The 26808-nt window shown below is 38.8% G+C and overlaps 1 protein-coding gene across 1 annotated transcript in view; it reads right to left on the bottom strand.

Moving 5' to 3' along the window:
- The window catches only part of ANXA4 (annexin A4), a gene marked incomplete at its 5' end in the record, with an annotated part of 53105 nt that overhangs the window by 13210 nt on the left and 13087 nt on the right, over nt 1–26808 (bottom strand). The window contains 6 exons of the mRNA XM_027865312.1: nt 3814–3870; nt 6604–6683; nt 8440–8530; nt 12155–12268; nt 15194–15288; nt 18427–18514. Of these exons, the coding sequence (XP_027721113.1) occupies nt 3814–3870; nt 6604–6683; nt 8440–8530; nt 12155–12268; nt 15194–15288; nt 18427–18514 (525 nt within the window). The remainder of the gene's footprint in view (nt 1–3813; nt 3871–6603; nt 6684–8439; nt 8531–12154; nt 12269–15193; nt 15289–18426; nt 18515–26808) is intronic.

Raw genomic sequence — 26808 nt, 5'->3', positions numbered from 1 at the left:
AGTTGTTCATTGCTTCTAGAACAAAATATAAGATCCACTATTTAAGTTTTAAAGCCCTTCACAAAATGGCCTCAACTTCACTTTCTAGCCTTATATGACTCTCCCTTGGCCTTTTCTCTGGTCCTCACACATTGGTACTTCATCTCCCACCTTTGTACTGGTTTTTCCACGTGCCTGGAATGTACTTTCTCCTTGCTTCTACCTCAAAAAAAACAAAAAAAAAACAAACCACTTCTTTCATCAAGACTCAGTTCAAGCATTCCCTTCTACATGAAACCTTTCCTGATCTTCCAGTTGCTAGTGACCTCCCTAACTACCTTGTATTAATTTGTATTTATTATCTATTTATGCTGTATATACTTACATATGTGCTTGTCTCTTCCATTGGAATGTTAGCTCATTGAGATTGTTTCACTTTTTGCTTTTGGACCCTGAGCCTCCAGCACCTTGGCACATAATAGGCAATTAATAAATGTTTATGAATTGAGTCATTAATTGCCTTCACAGTCCAGGAAAGGTTCAATGGAGAGGGGCTATGGGCATACACAAAGATAGTACCTAATGAACTCTTTGGTTGGGTGGGGTTCTCCACCCATTTGGTATCCTCATTCCAATGCCATCACAATTTCCATTCTACAAAGTAACACTCTCCTTCCGCTTAGGGGCTGCTTAGATGATTCCTTGGGGGCAGTGGAGAGAGGTATCCAGAACTGTAACTTCAGCCATGTGAGGCCTTTTTGGAGTGGAAACTCCCTCCACTGATGCCAACCAGCAGCTTCTCTGTCTTAGAGGGTTGCCTGGGGCACTGAGAGGTTAAGTCACTTAGCACTGCCACACAGTCATTAATGTCTGAGAGGTAGGATGTGAACCCAATTCTTCCCAACATCAAGGCTTGTTCTCTATCCATTATATTACACTCTTTTGACATGATGCAATGGTCATCAAAGAATAATATCAAATACTTACGTGGTTACATCTTTAAAGTATTTTAATTCTTTGAACTCATTGATATTTAAAAAAGCAAAGAAAAACTAACTAACTAAAGCTCTGAAAGGTTAGATTTACCAGAGATTGCAATAAAGTCTAGCTTCAGATTTAGGCCCACAGTTGGAATTTATTGCCTACAAACCCAATGGAAATACTGATCACTGATTTTAGGAGCCTTGATTATAATATGCTCTTCATCAACTTGTTCCTTATTGGCAGTAGAAGTGATTGCTCTTTTCTCTTTTTCTTCCCTTTTCTATGTATTTGACTATTTAGCTGCTTCTCTGATCGGTGAAAGTCACATTTTAGAAATCCAAAGGATTTTTAGAGTTTGACAGTCTTTAAAATGTTCCAGTCCAGTTCCCACATTCCATACTCATAGGTCAGGGAGCCAGTGATCATCTAATCCAAAGCCTCATTTTATAGGAGGTAACCGAGGCCTATAAGTGTAATGTAACTTGTCCAAAGTCACTGAGCTATCCCAATCCAGGGTTCTTTCCACAGCACCATATTGCTTCCCATGAAAAGTATTCAATGTCTAGTTGAAGGACAACTGAGAATTTTTTTTTCTTCTCTCATCATCCACCAAAAAACAAAAGGGCCAGTCAAGTCACCTACATCAATGTTTACCAACTGATAGCACATTTTTAGTCTATAAAATCTTACTATTAAAGGCACTTAAAATATAAAAACTGGCTCTCTTTCTCCCTATATGTTGCTTTTCCCTGCTCCCCCAATTCCTATCTCCTGACAAAGCTAAGGCTATGAAGGAGACTACAGTTGAGAATTTAGATAATTTTACTACCCTGCAGTTATTCTTTAGGTTGGGAAATACCACCTTGCCTGTTCCTTTCACTCAAGATGATTACCAGCTGGGTTTGCAACCATCCATCCTAAGTTGCTAAAGTAGACTTTTCTTCTTCTTACTCATTGGCTTCTTCCTTTTTAAGTTTTTTCAGTTTTATTGTTAACGATTTTTTTTAGAGGTCACAATTTTTTTTTCCAGTAAGACTACAGTTTTATTGAGATATAAGTAGCTACTCTTTTGTTCAAGGAAAATCCTAAGAATTGAAAATTGAGTAAGGAGTTAGGACTGCAGTGACTTGTAAATTATTGCTAGGAGACTCTCACAGAGATCCCACCTGCCTCTGATTGGTCCTCTTCCTTCTAGTTCCTCCCAACTTTCCTGGACTTAAATGCCTACATTAAATCCCTAATTATACAGATGACCATCAACTCTGCCACTCACTCTTCCCAAGGGGTAAAGAAGATCTGGCCCCTATCTCTTACACTGGCACAAATCAAATCTGGTCAATTTATACTTTCGTGCTGGTGAAACTTAGAAGAACCAGAGAGACATTCTTCTCACCACCTTTTAAACCTAGGTTCATAAACATACAATCCTATATTAGAATAATACAATTTTAAAAATTGAAGAGACTTTAACAGTCATCCACTGCAACCTAATTACCTGATGCAAGAATCCGCTTTGCATAGTTTCTATTAAGTTGGCATTCCCCTAACTTCTGTCTGAACACTTCCAATGAGATGCTTACTACCTTCTAAGGCATCACTGTCCATTTTGGAGCAGCTTGGGAGGTAGTATGGTACAGAAGATGGAGAACTGGGATTTGGAGGAAGGAAGGCCTGGGTTCAAGTCCTACCTCTGACACCTAATAGCTGTGTGATACTAGGCAAGACAATCAGCCTCTTAGTGCAACTCTCTTAAGACCACAAGTCAGTAAAGAAGGTACAGATCCACCTTGGGAGAAGGAATTTCCTCATTCAAGTATTCTCTATACCAATGAAATCACAATTCCAGTCCCTATTCCCTATGAAATGCTTGAAGAAGTTCTTCCTTATAATAAGCCAAAATTTGTCTTCCTTTAACTTCTCCACAGTATTTCTAACTCTGTCCTCTGGTACTGAGAGAATCACTCAAACACTTTCAACCACCACCATTGCATATAAGACCTCCAGATTTTCTTTTAGCTTGAAAATTTATCAATTAAAAATACATTTGTACCACTAGCCTTGGAGTCAGGAAGACCTGAGTTCAAATCTGATCTCAGACACGTAACACTCACTAGCTGTGTGACTCTAGGCAAATCACTTAACCCCAATTGCCTCACCACTAAAAAACAAAACAAAACAAAAACATAAAAAAAAACCCAAAATACATTTGTTCATTGCCTTTCATAAATAGTCAACCAAATGCCAGAGCTAACAGGCACAACTGTCAGCAGCTTTGAAGCAGCAAAAATTCACACCTGAATTTGAGAAATTTGTTTAATCAGGGGGAAGGGAAAGGGAATAAGCATTAGTACCTACTTAGTGCCAGCCACTATGCTAAGCATTTTACAAATATTATCTCACTTGATCTTTACAAGAATCCTAGGAAGTGGGTGCTGTTATCATTACCATTTCACAGTTGAGGAAACTGAGGCAAGTTGAGGTTAAGTGATTTGCCCAGGGTCACACAGTTAATAAGTGCACTAGCTTTGAACGTGAGGCTCAGGTCTTCTTGACTCCAGGCACTGTGACATCTAGCTGCTAATCAGTTTAAATACTTTTCCCTTCCTCCATGTTTTTGGTCTGAAGGCAACTTCCCATACCACAGCTTCTCACTGAAGTAAGTGAAAATTACCCAGCAATCAATTAACCAATAAAATTTATCTATTCTAGACCTTACTATGTGCCAAGCACTATGCTAAACACTGGACAAAAAAACTGTCTCTGTCTACTTCACAGAGGGTAAAAAAGAAGCAAACAAAATTATTCATGCCACCAGTCACACATATGGAGAAAAGGCAGAGAGTTGCCAACCTGAGCATCCTGCTTCACAAGGTCATCATCTAGGTAATTTCCTTCATCTCTTCCTGCCTGAAAACAAAAGAAAACAACTATTATTATTGAAGCAGGTTTTCATAAAAGCCCGCAGACTGGATCATCTTATACTGATCTGTCCTCTTGGATTCTCAGGGTCATTTATCATAGCAGTGAAAGCTAGAAGGGATCCTGGAAATCATCCAACCCAACACCTTTTCTTAGATGTGAAGTTAAGTTGTCCAAAGATCTGGATAGTATTTATGGAATAGATACGTGTGTAAAGCAGTGTCAAACACTCCTGGGGATTTTGTTTTAAATATAAGCCATAGTCCTTTACTTCAAGGATCTGACAGTCTACTAGGAGAGATGACACACGAGAAGATAATTAATGACCCAAGTAAGTGAGAAATACCAAATGAGCAACATGAAGAGTAAAAGAGAAGGAAGGGAAGTTTCAAAGATCATAGGCTCAGAGATACAGAGCTGGAAGGGCTCTCAGAAGTTATCTAGTCCAACCTCCTTATTTTACAGATGAGGAAACTCAGGTCCAGGAAGGTTGATTTGGAGTCAGAGGACCCAAGTTAAAATCCTAACTCTGTTACTTACTATTACTATTACCTTACTGTTACCCTATTACCTAGGGTAATTACTTCCCCCTAACTGGGCCCCAGTTTCTTCGACTGTAAAATGAGGGAAATTGGACTAAATGTCTTTTAAGATCTTTGTTGGATCTAGAATGGTGATCCTCTGAACAAAGAGATAAGATTTCAGCTCGGCCTCGAAGGACAGGTAGGCCAGAAGGAGAGGAGAGCATTCTAAAATGGGGAAATGGTATGAACAAAATGGAACTCAAAAAAGTATAAATTACACTTAGAAAATAAGGACACTAGTTCATGGATGGAGGCAAAAGGAGAGAATGATGCGAAGGCAAATTATGGTCAAACAAGGAGTTTACATTCTGTCCTGAAGGCAATGAGAAGCCATTAAAGGCTTTCAGGAGTAGGAAAATGAGCTGAAGGAATGAGTTTCAGGAAGATTAACTAATGTACAGATAGATTAAGGTGAAGAGGAACTAAAAGGAGGCTAACAGTAGGCTTTTGGAATAGAAAATGGGTACCAGGAATGGAGAAGAAATGAATATGAGAGATATTTTTTAAAAAAAAAATAATGAATAGAACTTGTTGATTGGTTGGGCAAAGGAGAAAGAAAAGTCAAAGAAGATGCCAAAGTTTCCACTTTGAGTTTTAAGAAGAATGATGGCATTAAGAACAGAGATATGGAAATCAAAGCAACTGTTTAAAGTGGAAAGATGGTAAGTTCAATCTTGGGGAAGTTAAGTTTGAGTTGCTAGTAAAACATCAAGGTCCATCAGAGAGTTATCAATACAGGTCTAAAAATCCAGAGAGAGGTCATAGCAAAATATATGACTATGGGAGTCATCAGCTATCAGAGGTGATAGCTGAAGCTAAGAGAATGAATGAGAGCTCTAAGGGAGTTTTTAGAAAGATGAATAGAGGGCTGACCTGTAGTTTAATTTTATTTGTTGAGACTGGGTCTTCCTATCTCACTCAGACTGGAAGCACAGTAGCCACTGCTCATTGGCACAGGAGTTTGGACCTGCTCCATTTTCTAGCTGGGCCAGTTTACCCCTCCTCAGGCAGCCTGGTGGCCCTGTGTCCAGGAGCTCACCTGGATCTAGTGGTACCAGATTTAGGGCAGACACCTAAGCTGTTTCATCCCTGCTGCAGTTCAGAACTGATGAGCTCAAGCAAGCCACTAGGCTCAGCCACCTACAGTAGTACATCAACAAACCTAGCATGAATGGCAACTTAAGTCTAACCTCTCTTTTTTATCTACAGAAAGATTCTATCATTCTGTGAATACAAGGCAGCTCCTCAAAAGTAAGGATAGTTTAACCCAGAGGTGGGGAACCTCATTGCCCTGTAGGACAGGTATAATCCTCATTTTACAGATGAGGAAACAGAAGCATAAGAAGATGTAAGGTCACATAGGTAAGTAATGGAAAAGGCAAGACAAACTCAGCTCTCTTCAGTAGATTCTGCCATGACTTGCTTGTTGTTAAAAAGAAAGCTAGAAGGCCAATGAAGGGTTAGAGTTTATTGTCTACTGATACATCTCTGTCTCTTCAAATGGTACTTAATTCAATTCATAAAGAAGCCATAATTTATTCAGATTTATTCAGTATAGGCACTCTCTTATCTGACCCATACAACCATTTATAGGATAATATGATTTAGGGCTTGAAAGAATCTTAATGGTCATCTACTCTAACTCTCCCCTTTTATAGGGTAGAAACCTGAGGCCCACAGAGATGAAAGGATTGCCAGTGAACACATAAGTAATAATTAGGGGAGCCATCACTGACTGACGCCCAGTCCTCTGACTAAAGCTAGTATCCCTCCCAGTACATTGATTTTGTCAGTAGCTAGAGCCAGAAAAAAATAATATCCTGGTAAATAGCTCTTTGGTAACAGGATTCTCTGGACATAGTTAGGCTAATCTGTGGATGACTCAATATTACTAAGTTGCCAAGTTCTGGGACCAGTAACGACAAAAATGAAAACAATCCCTGCCCTCATGGAGCTTACATTGTATTAGAGAATCCAGAGTTATTTCCATGGCATAATTAGTCATCAGGATAACTTTTAAGTATTATTAAATAATATTTCACACTTGGCTCACCCATTTGGGAAGAGTATCTCTATAGAAATGTATCCTCTCCAATCAAAATTGTATCCCTTGCCAAATTTCAAGTATTTGACTTACTGCTGAAAGAGAAACAAGTACTCTCTGGAACATGAAAGAAGTATCTGAACAAATGTCATCTTCAAGAGTTCTGCCATATTCTACCAAAAAAAAAAAAAAGTCAGTATTAGTCACGTATTAGAAATGAGAAAAAAACAAAAACAAAAACAACCACCGAAACAGTTTCTTTGCCATCCCAGGGACATATATCGTCTTCATACCCAACCTATCTTCTGAAATAGTCTAATTATCATAACAATTTAAAAAACCCACAATATTAATTTTTGGCCAAGTAATATAGATCAACTTGATTCATTGGTTTCTAGTGTAAATGAAAAGATGTTTCAATTCATAATGGGGAGGGGGTGGAGGGAGGAGGAGGAGGAGGGGAATTCCCCCAGGTCCTACTGAGAAGGTAGGAGGAGTGTCTATATTCTCCTGTGGAGCCTCACTGTGGGAGATGATTCAGACACTCAGTGAATCTGATCCTGGGAATTACTTTTTCACCATTTTGGCTTCAATGCTGACTCTAGCCCATTATTTGTCGAGTAAATCAACAGAATTAAGTCACCAGAGAATTTTCTTACAGGCAATACTGAGGGGCATTGCAGGAGACAACTACCAAAGGATATTTCCAAGAATCCTACTGTGATTTTTGGCTGGGCTTATTCAAAAAGTTCTGAAAGCTTTCTTCAAATCAGCTTAACAAACCTTTGTCTGTTTGTTTGTTTGTTTGTTTGTTTGTTTGAAGTACGTCACATATAAAGCTCTCTGTTGAGAGCTAAGGATACAAAGATGAAAAACAAAAACAGTTCCTGTCAGCTGTCATCCTGTCAGATGAATTTCAAATTCATCATTTCTAAAACTGAACTCATCATGTTTTCCTCAAAACCTATCCCCCAATTCAACTCAGTGAGCATTTATTAAGCAATTATTTGTAATATAATTGCTACCCAACTTGCCTTTGTCTATTGATAGTATCACAATATCTAACAATAATAATAATAATAGCTAGCATTTATATAGTGCCTATTATGTGCCAGGCACTATACTAAGCATTTTACAAATACTATCTTATTTGATCTTCACAGCAACCCAGTGAGACTCCATTTTACAGATGATGAAACCGAGGGAAACAGAGGTTAAGTGACTTGCCCAGGGTCATACAGCTAGTAAATGTCTGAGGCTAGATTTGAACACAGGTCTTCCTGACTCCAGGCCCAGCCCTCTATTTACTGTGCTACATGGCCGCCTCTAAGGCTGACTCCATTAAGGGCATCTTTCTTCCCCTTTGTCTTCTATAGCCAATCAGTAGCCAAAACCTGTTCATTTCATATTTGCCATCCTTCCCTCCCCCCTTTCCACTTCTGCTATAGCCATCCTAGTTCAGTCCCTCTTTACAGAGACACAGAATTCCAGATCTGGAAAGGACCTTGGTAGTCATCTGGTACAACCTCTACTCCAAAGAGATTCTCTTCAACAGTATACCTGGTCATGTTAATAACCATCACCTCCTAAGGTAGCACTTGGCACAATGCCTTACACAGAGTAGGCACTTAAATGTTTCTTGAATTAATTTTAGCTTTCACTTTGAAATAAGGAATAACTTCTAAACTTTTGGTGGGATATAAACCTTAAAATAAGCTGAGTAGATTTATGAGTCTCCACCTAAGGACAGCATTCAGTTCTGGAGAGTTTTTTAAACACTAAATTGCTTGCGAAAAAATGATGAGATCAGATGATCCCTCAAGGTCCCTTCCAGCTCTGTGATTCTATGAAGAAAGGCTCATAGTATACAAGTCTCCACAGGTAGTCTCTAGTCTCAGATTATAGCAAAACCTTAATTGAGCTACTTACGTTGTTGGTAAGTCATATTGATCTGTCGGATCTCCGCTGGGGTCCGGGAAGCCAAAATTTCAATTAAGCAGCCTTCATCTGTGCCAGCACCCTAAATCAACAATCCAGAGAATAGGTAAGCTGTAAGACAGTTGACAAATCTGAAGAACATAAGAGATGCTGATATTCTATTAATTGACTAATCAAACAAAAATAGAAGGAAGAATTGTCAATGGGGCTTTCTAACTCTGAATGGAGTCATCCAAAATTCAAATGCATCTCTGATCCTCAAACATCTCATCGAGTCATAGAACATAAAGCTGGAGGAGACATCAGAAATGCATCTAATCCAACTCCCTCATTTTACTGAGGAAGAAACTGAACATGGAATCTTAAAATATTGGAGTTAAAGAGATCATATCATGGTGTAATGCCCAGGTGTCAAATTCATGGCCACCAGCCAACTCCTGAGTGCAACATGAGCCTGATTAAAATGTAATTAGGAAATGTTTAATAAAATAAATAAAAATACATAGATAATGTCAATTTGTGGTTTTCTAAGTCAATATGTGGCCCAAGGGATCCATTTCTATTTGAGTTTGACATCACCGTCATAATGGATAGGGCGTGAACTCAGGGAGACCTGGGTTCAAAGCTCCCCTTAGGATTTCACTATGCGACCCTGGGTCTTTTAACCTCTCTGCCTCAGTTTTATTACCTGTGAAATGAAAGAGTTGGACCACAAGTCCATTCTTAAGGTTCCTTCTAGCCATAAATCTATGATCCCATGATCTTAGAACATAGAACCATACAGTATTAGAGCTAAAGGAAACTTAAAGACTAATGAGTCAGACCCTCTTCAATTTACAGATGAAGAAATGGAACATAAAATCATAGATCTAGAACTGATATAGACCATTGAAACCATCTAATTCAACTGCATCATTTTATGAAGGAGCTATATCCACTGTAATAGCCAACAGATATATCATGCTTTACATACTTTATCTCATTTGATTCTCACAATAACCCTGTGAGGTAGACGCCATTATTATCCCCATTTTACAGATGAAGTGACTGGAGATAAAAGAGGTTAAGTGATTTGTCCAGGGGAATACAACAAGGAAGTGAGTCTGAGTCAGGATTTGAACTCAGGTGTTTCTGACTCCATCTAGTGCTCTGTGGAAACAAAGGTGTATGAGGCCCAGTCTCTGTTCTTGAGGACCCTCCTGTTAGCTTGGTTTCTCCTAACCATTCTCCAAGTTTCCTCATAAGTCTTTGAGAGCAGGATCTGAATATCATGCCATTTTTTATTCCCAGTGCCTAGTACAGTGCCTTATACATGGCAGACACACAATAATTGTTTAATTAGATAATAGATTAATGTGGATAAAGGGGAACTTAGAGAATAACCTGCTTTGGGTGGGGGAAGGGGGGGAACTCAGGCTTAGGAAAGTAAAGTGATTTATCCATGGCTACATAACTAGAACCTATGTGTTCTGAAAGCCACCCTGAGGATAGCGGCTGGGAGAAAGATGCTAATAATGATAAAGGTATTTGAATTATAGACTAGGTTATTCAAAATTACCTAACCAGAAACACAATATAGGATAGTAGATAGAGAGCCAGCTTTGGTGTCCAGAAGACTTGGGTTCCAGTCCTAACCTGGACACATACTGGCTGTGTGACTCTGGGGAACTTACTTCACTTCTCAGAGACCCCAGGCAACCCTCTAAGACTATGTTAGTTATCAATCAGGTACTGGTCTACATTGATAGAGAGAGCCTTCTATATCAGGCAAAAGTTACATTATTGAAATGACAGTTTGGGATTTAGATATAAAGGCTGATACTATAAGTAAACTAGGAAAGCAAGGAATAGTTTAACCTGTCAGATTTACGGAGAACAGAAGAATTTACGACCAAACAAGGGATAGAGATAGAAAACATTATAAAATGCAAAGTGTATCATTTTGATTACATTAAATTGAAAAGTTTTTGCATAAACAAAGCCAATGCAACCAAGATTAGGAGGGAAGCAGAAAACTGGGGAAAAAAATCTTTACAACCAGTGTCTCTGATAAGGGCCTCATTTCTAAAATATATAGAGAACTAAGCCAAATTTATAAGAATACATGTCATTCCCCAGTTGATAAAGGGTCAAAGGATTTGAGCAGGCAGTTTTCAGATGAAGAAATTAAAGCTATCTATAGTCATATGAAAAAATGGTCTAAATCACTATTGATTAGAGAAATGCAAATCAAAACAACTTTGAGGTACCACATCACAACTATCAGGTTGGCTAACATGACAAAATGATAAATGTTGGAGAAGATGTAGGAAAATTGGAACATTAATACATTGTTGGTGGAGTTGTGAATTGATCCAACCATTTTGGAGAGCAATTTGGCACTATGCCCAAAGGGCTATAAAAATGGCTAGGGCTATATCACAAAGAGATCATAAAAATGGGAAAGGGACCCATATGTACTAAAATATTTATAGCATCTCTTTCTGTGGTGGCAAAGAATTGGAAATTGAGCGGATGCCCATCAATTGAGGAATGGCTGAACAAGTTGTGGTATATGAATGTAATGGAATATTATTGTGCTATAAGAAATGATGAGCAAGCAGACTTCAGAAAAACCTGGAAAGACTTGTATGGACTGATGCTGAGTGAAATGAGCAGAACCAGGAGAACATTGTACACAGTAACAGCCACCTTGTGCAATGACTAACTTTGATAGACTTAGCTCTTCTCAGCAATGCAAGGATCTAAGACATCTCCAAAAGTCTCATAATGGAAAATGCTATCTACATCCAGAGAAAGAACTATGTAGTTTGAATGTAGATCGAAGCATAGTATATGCTCTTTTTTTTTTCTTCTGTTTTGTTTTGTTTCTTCTTTCTTGTGGTTCCTCCTATTGGTCCTAAGTCTTCTTTACAACATGACTAATGTGAAAATATGTTTAATAGGAATGTATATGTATGACCTATATCAGATTGCATGCCCTCTTGGGGAGGGGAGAGGAGAAGGATGGGGAGAAAATCTAAAAATGAAAAACTTATGGAAGTGAACGCTGAAAAACTAAAAATAAATTAGTAAAAAAAAAAATGACAGTTTGGGTTAAAAAGAAAAGGGCACCCCCCTGGGCTAGAACTCAGCAAGTTCATTCTCCTCTATGAATGATATTTGTATCATGCTGAGGACAAGTGAGAACCTTTTTCTACCAGTTCCATACTTGCAGGTATTGCTACACAATCACAAAATGACAGGCCTTAAATGAGATTGCAACAAAGCTAAAATAACCAAAATACTTCCAGAAATATGCCAAAGGCAGAAACAGACCCTGTCACTGTCACTACTGAATTATAAGGATGACTCCATTGCTTTCATCAAAGTATCCCTACAGTGCCTGATTAAAACAAATGAAATGTTTTTAAAAAAGAAAAGAAGAACATTCTCATGAGAGGATCCATAATAGCAGGAGTTAGACTAAATAATTTCCATGTCTCTTCTAATCTGTAACTTTTTAGAAAAAAGTAATTTTTTTTTTACTGATTTGATAACATATTTTACAACTATCAAAAGTTAGAAAACTAACCACTCCCACACTAGAGTTTTCTCCTCGAATATACTTGAAGGCTTTTATTGGTAAGCATTATGAATAAAATGCCCACATGGCCTTCCTGAAGGTAGGAAACAAAAGCTGCTCACTGCAGGGATGAATGCAAACCTTCATGGCTCTTCTCAGCTCAGTCACGTCATACATCACGGTGGGCATCATCATTCCCACAATCACTTTCTCGAAGTTCCCACTCAGTTCTGACTTCAAGTCATCGATCAAATCCTGCAGGGGTACAGAAAGTGGGGCAAAATTAATTCAACAACCCCTCCAGGTTGCAGCTAGGCTGCCTCTCAATAACAGAGAAATGAATGGAAAAAGAAGGGAGCACAAATTCTTTTCAAGAACACTCAGAACTTTCACTACAATAGCTCATACGCCTATTCATAGAAATGGCCCTGGTAAATATGAAAAGGCCAAAATTATGCATACTGTATTTATAGATTATAATGAAACAAAATTATAAGTAACAATAACATGAATAAAAGGTATAAGGCTACATGGAAAATGGGGGGAACTCCAAAATTTAATAAACTTGAAGACATTTAATGAATAATGAAACATTTAAATATAATTTAATTTAAATAAGATAATGATATCATTATTAATACTAGCTATTATTCTCATCAAAAGATAATGATGACAGAATAAACACACAGACTTGGATTCAAAAATCTATTTCATTCAATAGGAAAATAGAAGGGAAAGCGGAGAAAGGAAAGGGGCAATTAGAGTGTGGTGAATTTGAAGAGGCAGGGATGAGTCCTAAGTAAAACAAACTCCAAGGCCATATAAAAATATTTAGGGCTCTTTTAGAGGTAGCAAAGGATGGGAATCTGAGGAAGTGCCAATAGAGGGAGGAACGGCTGAGCAAGTCATAATATATAAATATGATGGTGCTGAACTCTTATCAGAGTAATGACCAACCAGGATTCCAAAGGCATATTGATGAAACATGTTACCCACCTCCTGAGAGAAAGGTAAAAGACTCAGGATGCAAAGTGAGACAAATTCATTTTTTTGATACCGCTAGTACAGAAATTTGTTTTGATTGACTGTATGTGTGTGTAATGGGTTGTGTTTTTCCCCTCTTCTCAATGTGGCGAGAGATGGGGTGGGAGAGTCAGAAGGCAGATGTTGGCTGATTAAAACAAAATGGTTTTTAAAAAGATAATCCTAACCACATATCAAAATCTATGGAATATTGGCAAAACAATTCTTATGGGCAAATTTATATATGAGCGTATCTAATAACAAGGAAAAAGAAAGGTAATTCAATTATCTATCTCCAAAAGCATTAGATAAGGAACAAAGGCGTAACACAAAGGAAGACAGAAAAAAGGAGAAATAGTAAAGACCAATATAGAAGTAAATATGAAGTAAGCCAGCAGTGATTATTCCGTTAGAAAACATGATTCAACACATTTATCACATCCAGATGGGATGAAAGGTAAATTTTTCCAAATTTTCAAAGATACAATCCTAAACTAATACAGATTATTCCTAAACATAGAAAGAAATCAAAGGCTTTGTTAAAAGTTGACATTTTTAATAAAGTAAATAGGATCATAATTTTAAAACCTGGCAAAGATAGTATCAGTGGAAAATCAATTTAAATTCTCACTTCATACCTTATCCCTTATTCAAAACCACTCAGATTATACATACACTTATGGGATAAGGAACATATGTTAAAAAAAAAAAAAAGGAGGGGGCATAATTTTGAGTGAATAACCTTTGAATTTTTAGGACCTATTCAAAATATAATAAAATATTTGTAATGTAAGAAAAAAACAGATTCTGCACATTCTGGGCAGATTAAAGGATTTCGAGCTAGAAGGAACCTTAGAGCTCACCTACTTTGATCTGATTATTCTACTTATGAGGGAACTGAGGCCCAGGCAGATCAAGTATGATAAAGTTGGAAAAGCATTGGATTTGGAATTAGAGGGCTTAGGTTCGAATCTTGGCTCCACAATTTGCCACCTGTGTGATCTGGAGCAAGTCATTTCATCTCCCCAGCTCAAAATTCCTCATCTGTAAGATGAAAACATTAGATTAGATTCACTCTGAGGTCCTTTCCAGCTATAAATCTATAAAGTGACTTGTCCAAGGAGACAAGTGACGGAGTCAGGCTTGAAGCCTGGACCTTCTGACTCCAAATTCTAGGCTCTTCCCACTGTCCCTAAGCAATAGTTGCCCAAACCTCATATTCCAGTGCATGCCACTTCTTGGAATGATAAAAAGCCTATGAAGAGGATGGGGCAGCGAGGCGACTTAGAGAGAGTGCCAGCCCTGGAATCAGGAGGACTTGAGTTCAAAGTTGGCCTCAGACACTTAGCAGCTGTTGTGAACCTAGCCAAGTCACTTAACTCTGTCTCAGTTTCCTTATCTGTAAAATAAGCTGGAGAAGGAAATGATAATCACTCTAGTATCTTTGCCAAGAAAACCCCAAATGGTGTCACAAAGAGTTGGATGCAATCAATTGACCAAAAAAAAAAAAATGGGATGCAATTCTGAATCAAATCTGAAACATGAACTCAAACAAGTCTGATGTAGGGAGGATTTGATAGGCTGGGAACAATGGTTAATACTCTGGGTGTCACTAAAGGGAAGGACACTACAATGTATGAGTCAGAATGATGTCCCTAAATAATAGTTTTTAAATGCCCGTTTAAAACAAAAACATTTTAAACATTGTTTTAGCCTCAACAATTAAATCAACTCCAGAAAAATCGAACTGAGAGTAGCAGGAGAATAAGACGTCATCTCCCATACTTAGCCACCATGGGAACCATGCTCAGAAAGCCCAGTCTGCTCAGAGAGGGCACTTCCCTGGGGCAGTGTATGTGGTGAGGATGGTAGGGCTAAGGATACACAAGCCAGTACCAGCCTTAAGACATGAGAACCAAGCAGCCCTCAGAGCAGGGGAGACATTGTGGAGAAAGAATACCAGTGGATAGAAAGTTCATCAAAACCAGCATCTTAAACTGGCAAGGGGAAAGAGGTTCATTCATTCATCCTTTTGTTTATTCATTCATTCGTTTGTTCATTTAAAGTAAAGCAACCCTACTGGTGTGGTCCAGACAAACCCCTGATCTCTAGTGGTTCCATTAACACCCCAGTATGGCAAACTCAACTGTGACTTACCCTTCCGATGGTTGACTTATAAGCTATTTTTATTTCCTGGCGCTGTGACACGCTACGGTAGGCAAGAACATTAATGATGGCATCTTCATCTGTACCTGAAGGAAAAAATAATAGAGAGATTGTTGGCGGAGATAGAAGATATGGTAAACACAAAACCCTGGTTCATACTATGGTCACTAAAGTTATAAAATTAAGTTTAGTGAGGCAAGTGGGGAAGTTGTGTTTTTTTTTTTTATAATAACAAACTGAATTACTGCTGGTCATTCTCCTTGCCTCCAAGGCATGTCATCCTTCTTGTCTCTTTCCAAATCAAAATGATCCTGTGAGGAAAAAATTTTAAAACGGGGAAAAAAGCTCCCCTGTTGTAATATCACCTTGTATTTCCCTGATTTCTCTTTTGAAAGACCATCTCCCGTTGTCACTGAAATTGTACTCTACTCTCGTCAAACTGGCAAAACTCATTATAAGTGGCAAAACTCAGTGTTTGAAGGGGAAAACATGTACACTACACATTGCTAGGGAAACTGCAGTACAGTGCAATGTTTTTGGAGAGCAACATGACAACATACCATAAACATAAAAGAACCTAGCCCTACCTTTTGACCTAGCAATCCAATCATGGGAATATATGTTAAGGATGTAATTAAAAAGAAAAAAAAAACCAATGACATAAATATATTCCTACCTCCATTATCTATAACAACAAAGATTTTTATTTTGATTTAGACCTATGATTTTATGGTATAGGAAACTCCAAATGAGGAAGTTTCCTCAAATGCAGAATAAAAGCTTCTCTGCAACTTATATAGTTTTAAAGATTGGTAGGGGAACTGAGAAGTTATGTGTCAATAGCAAAGATAGCTGGAAATAACCTAGAAGTCCAGCATTTGGGGAAGAATGGAATGATCCCCAATAGAATATAATCCTTGAGTCCTTGAGACCAAGGACTATTTCTTTTTTTTTTTTCTGTTGTATCCTCAGTACCTGGCATGAAATGAGTTATATAAAGAAATATGGAGGAGCAGCTAGCTCCTATATAACACTTACTAGCTGTGTGACCCTCGGCAAGTCATTTAACCCCATTGCCTAGCCAAAAAAAATAATAATTAATAATAATAACATTTAAATAGCACTTTGTCTTTTAGTATTATAGGATTTGAGGGCAGCTGGGTGGTGCACTGGATAGAGTGCCAAGCCTGGAGTCAGGAAGATTCATCTTCCTGAGTTCAAACCTGGCCTCAGATACTTGTCAGCTGTATAACCCTGGGCAAGTCATTTAACCTTGTGTGCCTCAATTTCCTCATCTGTAAAATGAGCTGGAAAAGGAAATGGCAAACCACTCTAGTACCTTTGCCAAGATAACCCTAAATGGGGTTATTAAAAGTCAGACATGAGTGAAAAACAACTCAACAACAACATTATAGGATTTAGATCTGAAAGGGAGGTTAGACATCATTTAATCCAATTCCTTCATTGTACAGGAGAGGACTAAGGCTCAGAAGAGAAGTGACTTCCTCAAGGTTACACAAGATACGTAAGTGACAGGCAAAATTTGAAACCTGGTCTTGCAACTCTAAGCCCAGAGAAAGCTCCTTCCACTGTACCACACTTCCTCTCAGGTCTCATCTGGCTAAAACTCTACTCTAAGATGATCACAGAGAATCTCCAGAGGCTCCCTCAAGTGCAGGGACACAGACCTATGCCCTCCTTGGCTGGACATGAGGCAGCGAGCGAGGTGGCACAGCAGATGGAGGGGTAGGGTTGAAGTCAGAAGACCCAAGTTTAAATTATACCTCAGACACTAAATAGATGACTCTGAGCAAATCACTCAATCCCCCTAGTCTCAGTTGCTGCAATTGTAGAATTGGGGTGATAATAGCACCTACTTACCGGAGTCGTTGTGAGGACAAAATGAGACACTATTTGAAAAACTTTGCACGTTTTTAAGTGTGATAAAAATGCTATCATCATCATCATCCCACCGACTCTGCATACCTTGCATATGACACATCTCCCTCTCCAAGGTTCCCAATAGGAGAGCTATGTGCCATTTTCCACCTTCACTGACATACAATCGAATACTCTGAAAACTATCCATCCCAAACTGATTCTCTGCATATGTCTACACTGACTTTGCAACTAACTGCGTATTTTTACATAATATTTCATGCAAAATTCTAATAAGCCCCACAATGGTATCATTGGTCCTCTAGGTCTACCACCAAAATGGGGACAACACAGAAATTACATCCTACAAATCATATACATATATGAAAAGTTGTAATAGAAATTTTTTGTAATTACAATCAGATTTTGAGGGACAGTAGAGGATACAGAGCTGACTTTAGGAGTCAAAAAGACCAGGGTTCACACTGATACACACTGGTTATGTGACGCAGGCCACGTCACAACATCTCAGTGCCTAGAGGAATCCCTCCAAGACACAGTTTCTGAAGGGTTTTTTATATCCTGGACCCATCTGGCAGTCTGGTGAAATCAATTAATCTCTTCTCAGAATAACATTGTTTTTTTTTTTAATTCATAATTAAAGGAAATGTTAAATGCTATAGGTTTGTGAAAATAAAGATGTATTTTTTTTACCCAAAGTATATGGACCCCTGAAATCTATCTATCCCCTGACCTGCCAAGGAGTTCTGAGGATTCAACATTAAGAACCTTGTAGAGTAGGTTTTGTGATCTGTGTGGGGAGGGGACATTCCTCCCAAAGTGCTCCCTACAAGGATGAAATCACAGCTCCAGTACCCTCCAGTCTACCAAAAAAAATCTTAAAATAATTTAAAAAAATTTTTGGGCAGGGACCAGGCAGGAGTAGTGGTTGTTCTTTTGAAAAGAATCTTTTTGGGGCAGCTCGGTGTCACAGGGGATAGAGCTCTGGCCCTGGAGTCAGGAGGACTTGAGTTCAAATCTGGCCTCAGACACTTGATACTTATTAGCTGTGTGACCCTGAGCAAGTCACTTAACCCCATTGCCTGGCCAAAAAAAAGAAAAGAAAAGAAAAGAATCTTTTCCTAGAGCAATTATTCCTGATCCTATTTGTTTTACAGAGTCTAACTTTTTATGTACTGATCCATCTTAAGGCTTACCTGGATTGTCAAAAGAGACACAACTTCTATTTTAAAAGCATTAAATTACCATAGGAGTTAGGTTGCTTGCAAAACATAAATTTATATAAATTTTTACCATGCCATGCATTAGGTAGGCTATCTACTTACCAAATCCTTTCATGGCCTTCCTCAGTTTCTGGGCATCTTCAGCTGCATTAAAACCTGAGGCAGCCTTTACTGTACCTCCTTTTCTTTCCTAAATATACAGAAAGTCAAGTGACTTAGAAAGAACAATGTCTGAACAACAATTTTTTAGGGGCAGAGCCAAGATGGTGAAGTAAAAGCAGTGATTTGCTTGAGCTCTCCCCCAAACCCCTCCAAATACCTGTAAAAAATGACTGTAAACAAATTATAAAGCAGTAGAACCCATAAAAAGACAGAGTGAAACAAATTTCCAGCCCAAGAAAACCTGGATGGTTGATTGGAAAGCTCTGTTGTGCTGGGCTGGGGGAGAAGTGCAGTTCAGTGTGGGATGGTACAGGCAAAGACCAGGCCTCAGCAAATCTGGAGCAGGCCTCAGGGGGCTGAATCACAGGCAGCTGTGGCAGTTTCTAGACTTCTCAAACCACAAACACCAAAGACAACTCAGAAGGTCAGTAGGAAAGATCTGACCACAGTGAAAGAGAAGCTTGGTCCCAGCCCTAGTCCCAGCACAGCCCCAGGGTGGCGGCTGCTTCCAGAGCTCCTTGGCCCACAGATGGAGGGGGAAGAGTGGCTGCTCAGAGGGGGATTGCAGGGATCTCTTTGTGGTGCTGAGGCAGGATTCTCTTGCTTTGCCCCTGCTTGGATCTGGGTCACGGTTCTGGGTGGCAGTCCTGGGGTGAGGAAGAGTGCTGGCGTGGTGGAGCTTGTGGTGGCGGTGGAGAGGGAATCCTCCTCACAGTTCCAAGGAACAAAAGAGTGCTTGTGGTCACTCATAGAACAGAGGACAGGCCTGGAAAGAAGTAAACACCTCACCCTTGATCATACCACCCTGAAAGAACTGAAAACTTACAGATCCCTAGAAATATCTCTGAATATAGCTGCCCCAAACCCCCAAAGCTTGGGACAGTACATTCTCCATACTGGAAGCAGACCCCTACCTTAACAAAAAGTTTAAAACTCAAGAAATTGGCTGGGATCATGAGCAAATTGCACAAAAAAAGTCAGACCATAGAATCTTTCTTTGGTGACAAAGAAGATCAAAACATACAACCAGAAGAAGACAACAAAGTCAAAGCTCCTACATCCAAAGCCTCCAAGAAAGATATGAATTGGTCCCAGGCCATGAAAGAACTCAGAAAGGATTTTGAGAAGCAAGTAAGAGAAGTAGAGGAAAAACTGGGAAGAGAAATGAGAGTGATGCAAGAAAATCACGAAAAACAAGTCAACAGCTTGCTAAAGGAGACCCCAAAAAATACTGAAGAAAATAACACTTTAAAAAAGAGACTAACCCAAATGGCAAAAGAGGTTCAAAAAGCCAATGAGGAGAAGAATGCCTTAAAAAGCAGAATTGGCCAAGTGGAAAAGGAGGTCCAAAAGCTCACTTTAGAAGACAATGTGAACTATCTCATTGGAAAAACAACTGACCTGGAAAATAGATCCAGGAGAGATAATTTAAAAATTATTAGACTATCTGAAAGCCATGATCAAACAAAGAGTCTAGACATCATCTTTCAAGATATTATCAAGGAAAACTGCCCTGATATTCTAGAACCAGAGGGTAAAATAGAAATGGAAAGAATCCACCGATCACCTCCTGAAAGAGATCCCCAAAAGAAAACTCCTAGGAGTATTGTCACCAAATTCCAGAGTTCTCAGGTCAAGGAGAAAATAGTGCAAGCAGCCAGAAAGAAACAATTCAAATATTGTGGAAACACAATCAGGATAACACAAGATTTAGCAGCTTCTATATTAAGGGACCAGAGGGCTTGGAATATAATATTCCAGAGGTCAAAGGAGATAGGATTACAGCCAAGAATCACCTACCCAGCAAAACTGAGTATAATCCTTCAGGGAGAAAAAAATTGACATTCAGTGAAATGGAGGACTTTCAAGCATTCTTGATGAAAAGACCAGAGCTGAATAGAAAATCTGACTTTCAAATACAAGACTCAAGAGAAGCATGAGGAGGTAAACAGGAAAGACAAATCATAAGGGACTTATTAAGGTTGAACTGTTTATATTCCTACATGGAAAGATGGTATTTGTAACCCATGAGACTGTTGTCAGTATTAGGGTAGTTAGAGGGGGAAAATTATAGATAGATAGATAGATAGATAGATAGATAGATAGATAGATAGATAGACAGACAGACAGACAGACAGACAGACAGACAGACAGACAGACAGACAGATAGATAGATAGATAGATAGATAGATAGATAGATAGATGGCACAGGGTGAGTTGAAGATGAAGGAGTGGTATCTGGAAAATAAAATTAAGGGATGAGAGAGGATTATACTGGGAGAAGGAGAAAGGGAAAAGTAGCATGGGGGTAAATTATCTCACATGAAACAGACAAGAAAAGGCTTTTACAGTGGAGGGGAAATGGGGGAAGGTGAGAGGGAATGAGTGAATCTTATTCTCATAGGATTTGGCTTAAGGAAGGAATAACATACACAATGGGGTATGGAAATCTATGTTACCCTACAGGAAAATAAGGGGGGAAGGGGACAAGAGAGCAGGGGGTTGATAGAGGGGAGGGCAAATTGGGGGAGGGAATAATCAAAAGCAAACACTTCTGAGGAGGGACAGGGTCAAAAGAGAGAATAGAATAAACAGGAGGCGGGATAGGATGAAGGGAAATACAGTTAGTTTTTCACAACATGACTACTATGGAAGGGTTCTACATGATTACACATGTATAACCTGTATTGAGCTGCTTGCCTTCTCAATGAGGGTGGGTGGGGAGGGAGAAAGGGAGAAAATTGGAAACCCAAAGTTTTAAAAACAAAAGTTAAAAATTGTTTTCACGTGCAACTGGGAAATAAGATATACAGGCAATGGAGTATAGAAATCTGTCCTGCCCTACAGGAAAATAGAAGGGGAAGGGGATTAGAGAAGGGGGGGGAGATAGAAGGGAAGGAAGATTAGGTGAAGGGGTATGCAGAATGCACACCATCTTGGGGTTGGGGGAGGGACAAGATGGGGAGAAAATTTGGAACTCAAAATCTTATGGAAGTGAATGTTGAAAACTAAAAATAAATTAATTATTGAAATGTAAAAAACAAACAAATAAACAAAAACCCTATTTTTTTTACACATAGTAGGTAAAGTAAGAGCAGTCCCCAAAGTAAGCTAATGTAATCAAGTGCTATCTGTCCTGACTGAAGTTCATAAAAATTCTCATGTATTTGTGAAAATAAAGATTAACCATTTGTAGGAGTAGTTCCTCAATTAATCCATTCTTTCCTGCAATTTAAGAAATTATATTGGGGCAGCCAGGTGGTGCAGTGCATAGAGCACTGGCCCTTAAGTTAGGAGGACCTGAGTTCAAATCCGGCTTCAGACACTTGACACTAGCTGTGTGATCCTGGGCCAGTCTCTTAACACTATTGCCTAGTGCCCCCCCCAAAAAAAGAAATTATATTTCACTTGCTGATGACAGTAAGGTGTTAAGAGTTCTTCACTTGGAGTCAGGAAAGACAGAGTCATATTGCACCTCAGACATTTACTAGCTACATGACTTTGGGCAAGTCACTTAACCTGAGCCTCACTTTCCACCATCTGTAAAATGGGGAGAAACTAATAGTATCTACTTCATAGAGGTGTTGTAAAGATTAAATGAGATAATGGCCACAATGTATTCTGTAAACCTTTAAAAGTTACTTAAAATGAGTAATTGTTATTATTATTACTACAAGAAAATGTGGATAAGGCACCAGCCATGAAGTCAGGAGAACCTAAATTCAAATCTGGCCTCAGACAATTACTAGCTGTGTGACCCTAGGCAAGTCATTTAACCCCAACTGCCTCAAAAAACCAAACAAACAAGGAAATGGACATCTTAAGATGTAATTCATATAAAACCATAATCTTTGAAATTATATCGTAATGCTATATTATAATGGTAAACAGAAGAGGAGAATGGACAGACTACGTGGTCGATTTGAGTTGAAGGACAGCATGACAATTTAATGAGCATTTATCCTAGACCTACTACGTGCAAAGAATAGTGGTAGGCCCATTAATAAAGAAAAACTAAGACATAATTGTGTGAAGATGGGGTATCCCTTTCTTTCAAGATGGCTTAATGAGTTTTTGAGGGGATGGAAAAACTATCTTTAAAAACTTTATTTCCTGGTAAATGTTGGAGAAGTTGTGGGAAAACTGGGACACTAATGCATTGTTGGTAGAGTTGTGAACTGATCCAACCATTCTGCAGAACAATTTGAAATTATGTGCACAGGGCAATCAAACTATGCAGATCCTTTGATCCAGCAATACCACTACTAGGTCTGTATCTCAAAGAGATTATAAAAAAGGGAAAGGACCTACATGTATAAAAATATTTATAGCAACTCTTTTTGTGGTGGCAAAGAATTGGAAATTTAGGGGATACCCATCAATTGGGGGATGGCTGAATGAGCTGTGGTATATGAATGTAATGGAATACTATTGTGCTGTAAGAAATGATGAGCAGATGAATTCCAGAAAAACCTGGAAAGACTTACATGAAATGATACTGAGTGGAACAAGCAGAACCAGGAGAACAACGTACACATTAACAGCAACATTGTACAACGATCAACTGTGACAGACTTAGCTTTTCTCGGTAATATAATGACCCAAGACAATTCCAAAAGACTCATGATAAAAAATGCTATCCACATCCAGAGAAAGAACTATGGAATCTAAATGCAGATCAAAACATACTATTTTCACTTTTTTTTCCCATTCTCATGGTTTTTCCTTTTTGTTCTGATTCTTCTTTCACAACATGATTAATGTGGAAATATGTTTAACATGATTGCACATGTATAACCTATATCAGATTGCTTACTGTCTTGGGGAGGGGAAGGAAGGAGGGAAGGAGAAAAATTTGGAACTCAAGATCTTATAAAAAAAGAACGTTGAAAACTATCTTTACATGTAATTAGGAAAAATAAAATACTATTTACAAAAACAACAACAACAGACCCTTATTTCTGTGATTAGCAGGGCCCCTTTCCCTTTCATTCCTTTGGCTAGGGGACCAGAGTTGGTTACTTACAAGGTAATGACTACTTTAAAAAGTTTAGTTACTTTTTTTTAAACCTGACATTGAAGACTTCTTCCTTCTAATCTGAGACTATGAATTAGGGTGCACAAAACTACCTTTTGAACTCAAGTAACTCTCCAAAACGAACATTAGAAAGATTAATGCCTGACTGAAGCACTCCAATGTTCTTGGAGTCTGGGGAGAAGATAGGGCTAGATCAGGAATACCTTGTACAGATGAACTAGGAGTCAATCTATCTGGCCTTAAAAATAAAAACCTGTCGGGGCAAAAACACGAAGGTCACTTGGCCAGAGCAATGAGATTCCAATCGTTTCCTGAAATGGGCAAGTCTTTATCTAGAAAGCAGTCACTTCTCAGTTCAGCCTCTGAGAATCCTTACCTTTCTCAATTTGGTATCACTTCCTACTGAAAGCTTTTACTCTCTCCCCAGTCTCTTTCTTCAAATTTTACTTTGTATTTACTTGGTTATGCACATGTTTTCTCCCAAGAGCATAAAAGCTCCATGAGGACAGAGATGATTTCATTTTTTTCTTTTTTAACTGGGGCGCTTAGCACCTTAGGTGGCCCAGAGGAAGTGCTTGAAGAATGTTTGTTGAATTGCTAACGTGATAATTGTGGATGGGAGGAAAGGGCAATATGAGGATTCCACGGTCCCAGCTAACTCTATCCGATTATCCTAGGAGGCTACCCTGGAACGTCCATTAGACACTGCAGATAATAACTCTAAAATGCAGAGTAAATTCATATGGCTCTTAAGGAGCAGAGAAGTGGCAGGGTGGAGAAAGTCGTAGACCTTTAGTCAGGAAGAGTTCAGCCTCAGACAATTACCAGCTATGTGACCCAGGCCAAGTTAGCCTCTGTCTGCCTCAGTGTCCTCATCTGTAAAATGGAAGTAATAATAACACCTACCTCCTAGGTTATTGTAATGATCAAATGAGATAATATTTGGAAAGTGTTCTGCAAACCTTAAAGTACTACATAAATGCTAGTATTGAAAGTTATGCTGACTCAGTGATCCATTGTTACAAGACCTGAATATCAATCAGTGTTGGGGGGAGATGTCACCCAGTCCCCTGATTTTTGTCCCAGAGTCAAGTTACCTCCTACCTGTAGCATGTACCTTTAAATTGTCACATACTTGCTACCTTGGGGAGGCACCGAGATGCAAAGACCCAACCTCTTTTGCTGACGTGGACTTATTTAATTGTCTCTATCTCATTGCCAATAAAAGCTGGTCCCACTTTGAAGCCCCTCCTGATCTCCAGTGATCAAACCATCAAATTGACATACTTGTAATAAACTCCTTTTAATTCTCTTTGTCTTGAATTTTGCCTCATTAAATAGAGTGTCAGTCCAAACAAAGAATGTTCCTTTCAATACTAGCTATTATTACATTATTATTTTTTGTTCCAGAGGGATTAGGGCCAACAAGTTTGTCCTTATGATTGTCCTCAAAGAGGACCAAAATGATATCACTATGTTAGAGTCAAGTGACTGATCAGATCAACACAAGCTTGGGATGCTCTGCCAGAGGCTGGGCACAAACAATCTACGCAAACATCTGGGGTGGATTCTCTAAATTTGTGCATCTCGAATTTCTTTTGTGCTACCTCAATTCTGCTTTGCTCATAGAGCACACCCCCTTCTCTGATGAAGGCACACCGTGCTGGACGGTTCTGTGCCAGTGTCTCCCATGTCACACAATTAATTCCAAAGTTCTTAAGAGAGACCTTGAGAGTGTCCTTGTATCACTTCTTCTGACCACCATGTGAGTGCTTGCCCTATGTGAGTTCTCCATAAAATAATCTTTTTGACAGGCATATGTTTGACATTTGAACAACGTGGCCAGCTAATCAGAGTTGTCCTCTCTGCAGTAGAGTTTGAATGTTCGGCAGTTTAGTTCAAGAAAGGACCTTAGTGTCTGGTATCTTATCCTTCTGGGTGAGCTTCAGAATCTTCCTAAGACAATATACTTATTTATATATACCTTTAACCATATGCATTGTTTCTGAAATTGTAATTCATAAAATCTAGTGCTGGGAGGAGCCTTTGAAGTCATCTGGTTCAACTCCTTCATTGGATAGATGAGAAAAAGGACAGTCAGAAAGGGTACAAGACTTGGTCAAGGTAACACAGGTAGTAAGTAATAGAGATGGAATTCAAACTTAGGTCCTGTCCCTACAGGATCATCACTCTGTCCCCTGTGCCATGCTGTTTCCTTCATTAATATATGGTCTTGCTTCAATTCAAGGCAGTTGGAATATGGTAAGAGAAGGAAGTGGGCTTCTGGAAGTTATCTGGAGCCCATGAAGGTGCTGTTTGGATAGAAGATTACCAACTCCTTGAAAGCAGAGTTAGGCATCTCAAAGCACAAAATCCGTATCATTTAAAACTGGAAGGGCTTATAAAGGTCATCTAGTGCAACCTCCACATTTTGTAGGTGAAGAAACTGAGGCCCAGAGAGAATAAGGAATGTGCCTAAGACCACACAAGTGGTAAAGCAACAGAGCCAGAATTCAATTCAAGATCATCTGTTATTTCTCTATTTTCAAGGCCCACATTATTACTCTACTCTGAGGGGAGGTAGGGGAAGTAAGTAGGGAAGGCAAAAAAAGTATATAGATTCTTCAGAGGTTCTAGCCCTCAAAGAGGCTACACTTTAGTGGGATATAAGACATAAATAACAATAATGAAAAATGAAAAGTGGAAGGATCTAAGTGTCTAGAGAGGCACAAACAAGGTGTACAAACAAGGATCATATAAAGGAGAGAACCTGTCTGGGAGTGAGGAGAGATGAATTAGGGAAGGTTCAATGAATAGAAAAGACAAAATTCAAGCCCAAACTTCCAAGGACAAAAAGGATTTCAACAAATAGGGATTAGGGAAAAAGTATTTCAAGAATAAGGAATGGCTTGAACAAAGGCATTTAAACGAATGACCATGTGGCAAGTAGTTAGTTCAGTATGACAAGAGCACGTGGCGGATAAAGTAGAATAGAGTGAGATAGAAAGGTAAGCAGGAGCTAGGAATAGTAATAATAACAATAATAACTTTTGTTATTAGTATCAAACCTAGAAAAGACCTTATAGGCTTTTTAGTTAAACTCCCTTATTTTACTTACCAGGAAAATGATTCTCAGGGAAATTTAAAAGATTTGTCCAGGGTCAAACTAGCATCAGAGTTGGGAGTTGATGGGCAGTCCTCTCTAGAGCCAGTTAAGGCTCTATACCATGTTTTTAAAGAGCTTTAAAGTTTACTGAATTCTTTATATATCTTGGGGGGGGGGG

Source organism: Vombatus ursinus, unplaced genomic scaffold (genome assembly GCF_900497805.2).
Source record: "Vombatus ursinus unplaced genomic scaffold, bare-nosed wombat genome assembly UNPS02014778.1, whole genome shotgun sequence".
Taxonomy (NCBI): domain Eukaryota; kingdom Metazoa; phylum Chordata; class Mammalia; order Diprotodontia; family Vombatidae; genus Vombatus; species Vombatus ursinus.
Note: the sequence above shows the minus strand (reverse complement) of the source record. Positions and strands in the feature narration are given on the sequence as shown.